We start from the raw sequence: 9,069 nt of genomic DNA on the forward strand, positions 1-9,069 counted from the left end.
GTATGTCTCATTCAATATTAAGAATAAGGTTATTAAGTTTTGCCCATGTTTAAAATTTATCCCTAGATCACTTTATCATCAAAAGTTAAATATTATATATATGAGTAAATTTGAAAGTGATGGGTGGGAAAATGCTTCTTAACTTTTAAGGTTATAAGAAAGAGATATGATTTCCTGTCAACTACAAATACAACTTTTCACCAACTAGTCAACGTGACAGGGAATCATATATGAGTTTCAACTTTTAAGTTATTTATTTTTTTATAAAGATATGATTTCCTGCTACGGAGGTTAGTTGATGAAAAGTTGTGTTTTTAATTTGCAGGAAATCATATCTTTATAGGAAATTGACTTAAACGTTTATATATTATGAATCAATGTGTATTTTGATTGTTAGTGGGTTTAATAGTTCTAAAAAGACAAAAACTATATTTGGCACCTAAGCTTTTATTTGATTTGAATTTAGTTTTTGAGTTTTTAATTTCAAGAATAATAAGATCATTAGGTTTTGCCCAATTCTAAAATTGGTCCCTTGGTCACTTTACCATCAAAGTTTATGAGTTATCATATGCATGCCATGGGATGTCTCATTTAACACGTCAACATCCATATATATCAATACCACGTCGGCAAGTGTCATGTCATCCAGGGGTTAATTAAGCTGGTTTAATTTGTTTTTGTATTATTTTGAGTTGTATGGATCGAGTGGGTGTGTTGTGCAGCTTCTACTTTGCAAGCTGCTGGTTTGTAGCTGTTGTTGGAGTGGCTATGGTGGAGCGTTTATAAAATGTTTTCTCTTTACTAAAGTCTGATTCTTCGCCGGGGGGGGGGGGGGAGGGGGCGCAAAAAAAAAAAAGTCTTGGATCTGGATGCATGCAAGCTAATTGGCCCATGTCATTGATGTCAATATAAAGGATTCAAGCTCGATAAAAGAAAATGTGGTCCAAGAGTTTAACACTTTTTTTTTTTGGAGCATAGGATCATTATCAAAAAAATATATATTCTTTTTTTTATTAAAAAAAAAAAAAAACCTATAGCTTTTCTTGGGTTCTACTTTAGGTGAGAGAAAAGTAACAATTAGAAAAAGAGACTTGATATGAAAGGGTTGAGCTTCGAAGGGTACGGTCCAGCTTATCTCCGGTACCCTCATCTATCTCTCTCTCTCTCTCTAAACACCCAAACTAGTCATTAACGGAAAAATTATTCTCGAGAATACGCGACATGAGGTACATCTAGATTGAGTTTCAAGAATGTAGGCATCCCAAGATCGAGAGTCGATTCATCCGGCCAAGGTTCGAGACAAGCAAGTTTCGGGAATTCAAATATCAGCCGCACCCCAAGAAATTCGAATTAGAAGTCACAATTCAGGTACAATTAGGACTCTTCGAAGTATCTGGTCAACAGTCCTACTCCAAGTTGAGTTGATCATCAAGCTTGGATTGTATTTTATTTTTTTCTTATTTACAATTAAGATTTTGTTTCATTTCCTTACTAGCTAGCTAGGACTATATTTACTTTATTTATTTCATTTTTTTACTAGGATTATGTTTACTTTCATGGTTAAGAATATGTTTTATTTCTCTACAAATTAATATTTGATTTCTTTATTGGGATTATGTTCACTTTCACTGCTAAGAATATATTTACTTTCTCTACAAATATTTTTCTACTATTTATAGGTGAGTTTTTTTGCAATGTAATAAAAAAAACCCATTGAATTATTTATCAAAATAGAGAATTCTCTCAAAAACTTTGTGAAGTTTATTGTCCCATGCGCGCCCAAGGGACATGGTCAATGATTTTAAAAAGAAATTGCTTCACCGAGAAGCCTAGCTTGCACTGATTTTGAGTTTTGTTATGTTATTTATATAATATTAATTCTTCAATAACAATAACCCCATTCTTATCCCTTCAATAAAATAAAATAAATAAATAAATAACCCCATTCTTATACCAGAGGTTTCTGATTGAGGAAGTATGGCATAGCATGATGGTTTTGGATAACCCTTGGTATAAGAATAGGGCTATAAACAAATAATTGGATGAAGAAGTCTATATATTATATATGGTCATTACATGTTAATATGTCTCTATAAAATGGCCGGAGTAAACCATTTGCTTTGCACCACAAAGGAGTTTCATTATAGCTAGCTATATATATATATATTTATCCTAAAGCAATATTTCGAAGGGAAAAAGAATGGGAATATTAAATGCTCAAGTTCTGCTTACCTTTGGCACCATCATATGTTTTGCTTCAACTTCATATACTTACCAAGGGACTGCCAGCTTCTACAAGGCTCCTTACGTTCGTGAGTACATATAACTATGAATTGTGTATTAATATATATATTTTTTATTACAGGGTTAAATAGTTGTAAAAAGATCTGTATATAACTTTCTGAAAAATTCAGGTATACGTTTTTTTCACACAAAAAGTGAGAACAAATTCAGTTTGTAAAAGTCAAAATGTTGATCCAGGATCAATATCAAATGAGACTTGATATAGGAAGGGTTAAGCTTTTGAAGGCATATTTTGATATAGTTTTTTCTTTGCTAAGACCTTGTTAAATTATAAACTAATTGTCCCGAAAGCTTAAGTTTATAGAAAATTGTGACTTTAATCATTCATTTAATATTCTAATGTACACTTGATCTCCTAATGTGTGGGGATGTTGAAATGGGACTAAGACCTTTGTTCAAACACCACGATAAATGATGACTATTTATTTTAAAAGTTTTAGTTGATAAAAAAAATAGCAGTAAATTTAACCATTTAGTTTATTCATCTAATATAACCTAAAATTTGTGTCTTACCCAGCTACTAGTCAAAACTGAGTCCTAATTATACAAAAACTAAAACCCCAAAGTAATTTCAATCTCTTTTGCCAGCCTCTGCATGTAATGGATATAGGGATGATGGTATTTTTATAGCTGGAGCAAGTGATGCTGTATGGAAAGATGGAGCAGCATGTGGGAAAGTTTACGTGGTGTACTGTACTGGTGCCACAAACCAAGCACCACAACCTTGTACGGATAACCTTGTTGCGGTCAGAATTGTTGATTACTGTCCACAGGGATGCCGCGGAACCATTAATCTTTCAGAAGATGCTTTCTCTGTGATTGCTAATCTCAGTGCTGGAGTAATTAAGGTTGAGTACTATGAAGACTAATACACAAAGTAAGTTATGCTAAAATTGATGCTCAAAATTAACATCCTCATACATAACGTGCATATATATATATATATATATATATATATATATATATATATATATTGTAGACATGCAACGTTATTCACTGTCTAGTTATATATGTTATGCAGGTGGAAGAATTAAGAAGGTCACTGTCCAAGATTAGATGGGAAGTTAAAGTTAGATTGTTAGCCAAGTTTCCTTCTAAATAGATTTGCTTGTCTATTTCGGGATGATCTGTTTCTGTTGTTTGTTTTCTAGCTTGGTTGCTTGGAGGGCTCTGTGTAGCCTTTTCCTCTGTTTGGTGTTTTTGAGGAAGTCGTTTGGCTTCTGTTGGACGTGATTCCAGTATTTACTGGAGTGTCGTATTGGTTAATTTGAGTTTGGTTTATAAAGCTTTATTTCAATTAACCAAAAAAAATTAATAAGAAAGTCTAGTAAGGGCAAGTTATGATGATACTGAAATCACGATGACTCATTTTCTAGCCTTCCGGCCAAGAAGCTTCGGCTAATTTTCAGCATATTTTTCTTTCTTTTCTGCGTTCTTCAACTTCTACTGGTTGGAATATTGGACTTGCTATATATATATATGTTAGGCACTCTTTTTCTTTTAAAGGCTTTGTAAATAATTAATGTTAGAAACAATATATATTTTTATATATCCTACAACTATTTTACAATGTGAATGTAGTAGTCCTAACTAAGTACCTTTGAATATTTATTTTTTAACAACAACCGATGATCCAAAGGTTGATTGAGACTAGCTACCATATTAGGATTGTAGGATAATTATGAAATAAAAATATGACTTCTAGTATTACTTATTTACACTATTAAACCTTAAGTATTGTTTATGAACAAACATAATCGTTCCTATCTACAAAAGTCTATAGAACCTTAACATGAGCTTTGATACCAAACTTGTAACACCCCAACCCAATAATCTACATAGAAGCGTACTTTTTATTTCTAATATCTTCAAATGACATGGATTGATCACAATAATTTCCACAGGTTAACCAGGTCATTTATAATCTTCAAGCATCAATCAATATTATTCAAAGATCGTTTAATCTGGATACTCCCAAATAAAGTTTAAACATCTCTATTATCTCACATAAGTTCCATAAGCCACTTCAACATATTTATTACATATTTTTGAAAAGTTGACAAAACATACATCAAACCTATACATAAAAAATAAATTACATAGGTTTTTCCAACTAATTAGTCACTAAAAATCTTTCCAAGATATGCAACCGTTTGCTAAGCTCCAAGATCTTCAAATTTCCCCGGTATCGATACTACTAAGAGCCTTTGCTATCTTTGAAAAATGTAAATAAAATATAATGAGCAACCTCATTAAGTAGAAATAATTAATCAAGGGAGTGATGTCGAGCCCTTTACCAATTGGAATTATACACCAAAAATTAATAAAATAATTATTAATATTTTCAAAACAAGATATGAAATATTTCATTTGTAATGTTCAATTACAATGAGAATAATTTATGCACATGAGTAACCATTTTTATTATGAGCAATAAAATAATGCAAATATTTCAAATTTATTAAAACCATCTCTCAAATGTCATACACTTATTGTCAAATGTTTTCATCCCGTTTGACTGGGTTGTGCGGTCCCCATATTGAGACTAAAACCTCTTCTTGGGCAAGAAGAGTCGACCCTCCTTGGAGTCTCTAGCCATGAGATTACTCATATAATTTATGAGAAATTCACCCATGACCGATTACTATGTTGCACTCATCAAGGTTTTAGAAACTTTAAGAAATAACTGCATTTGTTTTGTTTTTGTTATTGTTTTTTGTTTTTTTTCAAAGTTTTATAAAATTACTCAAAAGCCCTAAATTACTTTAGTTATTACATTATATACGATGAATAAATGTACATTTTGATTGCTCTAAAAAGGCAAAAACTATATTTAGCACCTAGGTTTTTATCTAATTTGGATTTAGTCTTTGAGTTTTCAATTTCAATAATATTAAGGTCATTAGGTTTTGTCTAAGTTTGAAATTTGGCTACTTTTTGCACAAACGAAATCAAACCTGCACACCCTCAAATTTTTTTATTCTACCAAGAGAGACATGAATTTTTAAAATTAGAGAAAGTTTTGAAAGAGAAATAAGAAAAGAGAATTGAGTGTACTAAAACTTGTCTTTAAGTGAATGCTCTAAAACGACTGTACGTTAGAAATGATCTCACTATATAGCAAGGATACGAGTTAGCTCTTCCCCTTCCAATGGGCCAAAATTAAATTCACTCATCAAATTATGTGATTAGTTAATTTGAATATTTCTAAATAAAACAAAGATAACTTATGTGACATGCCATTGCCAAAACCAAATAGACTTGGTAAATGACTTTAATCAAAAGCCATTGCCAGCTAAATAGACTTGTTGAATGACTTTAATCAAAAGCCGCTTCACTCAAAAGCCATTGGACATATAATATTGTTCAATAATATTAAATGAAATTTCAAATTATGATAGTCATTATTATATAACACCTCCATGTGAGAATTGGGTTGTATATATATACATCTAGAGGCTTTCAATTCTGTTATTAATAAAAAAGAAAAAGGAGTGAACTGTTCTCTCTGAAGAGAAAACCCTAGTCGCCGGGTTTCTCTTTAGATCTTGGTTAAGGGGGAGGGGCCTCTTTGCTTTTTCCATCTTGGTTTACTTGCTTTTTGTTTATGGTTTTGTTTTCGACCTACACTGAGCCGTGGGTTGTTGGATTTCTTCTCTCTAGGTGGCTATTTGCAAAACCAATAGATGAAGGTATTTTCCTCTAATCCTTTTGAAGATTTGGAGTTGGTGGTTTTTGCTCTACAGTTGGGATGCTCAAAGTTAGGAGCAAAGATCGGTTTTCTGTTTCTAGTGAGGCTCAGACTGGTGCGGGGAGCATGGAGGACGAAGAGGAGTCTTCTCTCTCAGATTTACACTTTCTGTGTTGTTTCAGGGGTCGTCGACAACGCTCGAGGAGAAACGAATGATGATGGGTTGTACAACCTGGGGTATTTATTTTCCAGGGCGTCGACAACGTTTTGATGAAGAAGAAGACTAATGTTTGGGTGCACAAATTAGGTTACTTCTATTCCAGCAAGGGAATAGGCTTATTCTTAAGTAGATTCTGGAGAGGTTTTATTTTAGTATACGGATAAGCTTATTCTAGAGTACGTTTTCTTTTTTTCTTTTTTCTTTTCTTTTTTTTCCGTTTAGAAGAAGCCTTACGCTCTATGCCAGCCAATGTTATTTACTTTATGTTTTTGGCTTCTTTGGATTGGGTTCTGTTGTTTAATCTCTTCAACCTGTTATGGTAGACTTTAGATCTAGTTTTTAGATTAGATCTTGATCTCTTATTTTCCCATAGTGGAACTTATTGTAAAATAGATGTGTTTTTTTGTATCTTTCTGCTAAGGCAGCTGCCTTCCAAGTTAGGAATTAGTCATATACTTTGTTTTTAGGAGTCTTTGTACCCTTAATTACAACTTTTGGCCCTTTGGGTCTCAGATTATAATGAAAGTTATTTCCTTATTCAAAAAAAAAAAAAAATTCTGTTATTAATACTGCCTCCGGATAATTATATGGGATAATTGCACTGTTGGTCCCTGTTTTATGCCATAATTATTTTTCACTCCCTATGGTTTAAAAAGTTTATGAGAGATCCCTGTGGTATGCAATAATTACGTTTTACTCCCTGGGTCAATTTTTCGTCCACAATTTTGACGGAATCTGTTAGCCCTACACGTCAGCGACACGTGTCGCCATCTTATTGGCGACACGTGTCCATCTTAATAAAAAAATATAAATTTATTAAAAAAAAAATTAAACTTATTTTTTAAAAAAAAAAAAAACAAAAAAAAAAGAAGAAAAAAGGGCAGGCTTGGGGTGGCCAGGCCACCCCCTTGCTCCCATTTTTGTTTTTTTGTTTTTTTTGAATTTTTGTTTTTTTTTTTTTTAAAAAAAGTATTTTTATTTATTTTTTAATAAATTTATATTATTTTATTAAGATTGGACATGTCAGCGCCACGTGTCACCAAAAAGATGACGACATGTGGCACTAACATGGCATTTGACGGAATCTGTTAAAAATTTTAACAGAATTTGACGCCAGAGATCAATTTGTAATTATTGCATACCACATGGATCTTTCATAAACTTTTTAAACCATAAGGAGTAAAAAATAATTATGGCATACCACAGGGACCAACAGTGCAATTATCCCTAATTATATATGTGTTTCATAATGACCCTGAGGCACTATTGCTACTTTTCTACCATAAACATGCAGCAAAATTTGGTATAAGTTTTTCTTTTTCTTTAAACTAAAGGCATCATCCAGAATATATATTATTCACCAGAGCATTAAAGCGTAAACATATTACATGTACATAATTACATCACTAGTACTTATACTTACAATCTTAATCAAATATCATATATAACCCACCAAATAATTATATCAGTCATATCTACATGTCAGAATATACATCTAGCTTGTTAAACCAAAACTATACAATCAAAATACCTTAAAGCAAAGCTCACGTTTATCGCTTATTTCATCAACATTCTCTTTATTTCATAGGAAGAAAATGAGTCATTTCTCCTCTAAATAGTACTATTAGTGGGAGTGGCATTGCTGTTTTTATCTTTAGACTTCTAGTACGTGTTTAGTCCTTAGTCTGATTAATTAGTATGCTACCTTCCATTGCAAAATACATTACATGGATGCGACGAAGTTCCAAAATTTGATTTGAAGACATATATAATTGCACTTTAGTCTCTTTGTTTTTGGTTAGACGCCTAATCACATTTAAACATAAAAAAGTAATTGCTTTTTAACTCTCAACAATTGTGGAAAAACATGACCTATGTCAAATTATCACCTTTTTTTTTTTTGCGCATATCGTGCTACGTTATTATTTTTAGCAGTTTTATTATTAATTTTTTTTAAGCATCTTCTCTTCCCCTTCTAATAGGGCCAAAATCTGCTCATCAAATAGTTAACTAGTTTGAATATTATTTTTGAATAAAACAAAGTATATAACGTATGTGATACATCATTGACCATGCCAAATAGACTTGGTGAATGACTTTAACCAAAAGTGGCTTCACCCGGAAGCCATTGTAATGCACGAAATCACAATTTTTGTGTGTTAATTTATTGTTAATATAATATTCAACAATAATAATAAATGAAATTTAAAATTATGACAGTATTTATCTTGAAAATGGTCCAATAATGATGTTTAAGATCATGAGGAAGTATAATATAAGATGATATATTGTATTAATTAGATAACTCGGCCCTTCATGTGAGAATAGGGTTGTATATAATATATATACATTTGGTGATTAAATTTGAAAGACATGAGGGGGAAAAGGCCTTTTAAGTTTATAGTTTTATTAACATACGTGTTAGGACGCCTCTATAAAATGGATTAAACCTTTTGTTTTGTTTTATGCAACTACATATCTTTAGGTATTTCAAAGGGAAAACAAAATATGGGAACAAATATTCAAGTTCTAATTGTTGTATGCACCATAATATGTTTTTCCTCAATTTCAGATGCTACCCAAGTGAATAAGAATGGGACTGCCACCTTTTACACAACTTCTTACGTTCGAGAGTATATATATATATATATATATATATGCTTGTACGTATATTGTGGGTTCCAGGCCATGGATCCTTAAAGACCCATGGTCAGACTGTGGGTCACTCTGCCGCGTTTCTCTCTCTCTAATGCAGAGGTACTATTGTTATTTTCAATCGTGTGTATCACATGTAACCCATTTCTTGTTGGATTTGACGAAAAGCTCTAACAGAAAGGAGTTAAGTAAAAGGGCT

General features: G+C 32.0%; 1 protein-coding gene across 1 annotated transcript; it reads left to right on the top strand.

Annotated features, from left to right (window-relative positions):
* Nucleotides 1-2,200: 2,200 nt before the first annotated feature.
* LOC133870529 (EG45-like domain containing protein) lies at nucleotides 2,201-3,173 on the top strand. The gene is made up of 2 exons (XM_062307689.1): nucleotides 2,201-2,312; nucleotides 2,893-3,173. Exons 1-2 carry the CDS (start codon nucleotides 2,201-2,203, stop codon nucleotides 3,171-3,173), a joined length of 393 nt encoding a protein of 130 aa, XP_062163673.1.
* Nucleotides 3,174-9,069: the final 5,896 nt, after the last annotated feature.

Source organism: Alnus glutinosa, chromosome 6 (genome assembly GCF_958979055.1).
Source record: "Alnus glutinosa chromosome 6, dhAlnGlut1.1, whole genome shotgun sequence".
NCBI lineage: Eukaryota > Viridiplantae > Streptophyta > Magnoliopsida > Fagales > Betulaceae > Alnus > Alnus glutinosa.

Excerpts from the sequence above, each read along its gene's own strand:
- LOC133870529 (XM_062307689.1), top strand. The coding sequence starts at position 2,201 with ATGGGAATATTAAATGCTCAAGTTCTGCTTACCTTTGGCACCATCATA. Across the intron at positions 2,313-2,892 it reads CTACAAGGCTCCTTACGTTC|CCTCTGCATGTAATGGATAT; the intron begins GTGAGTACATAT and ends CTCTTTTGCCAG.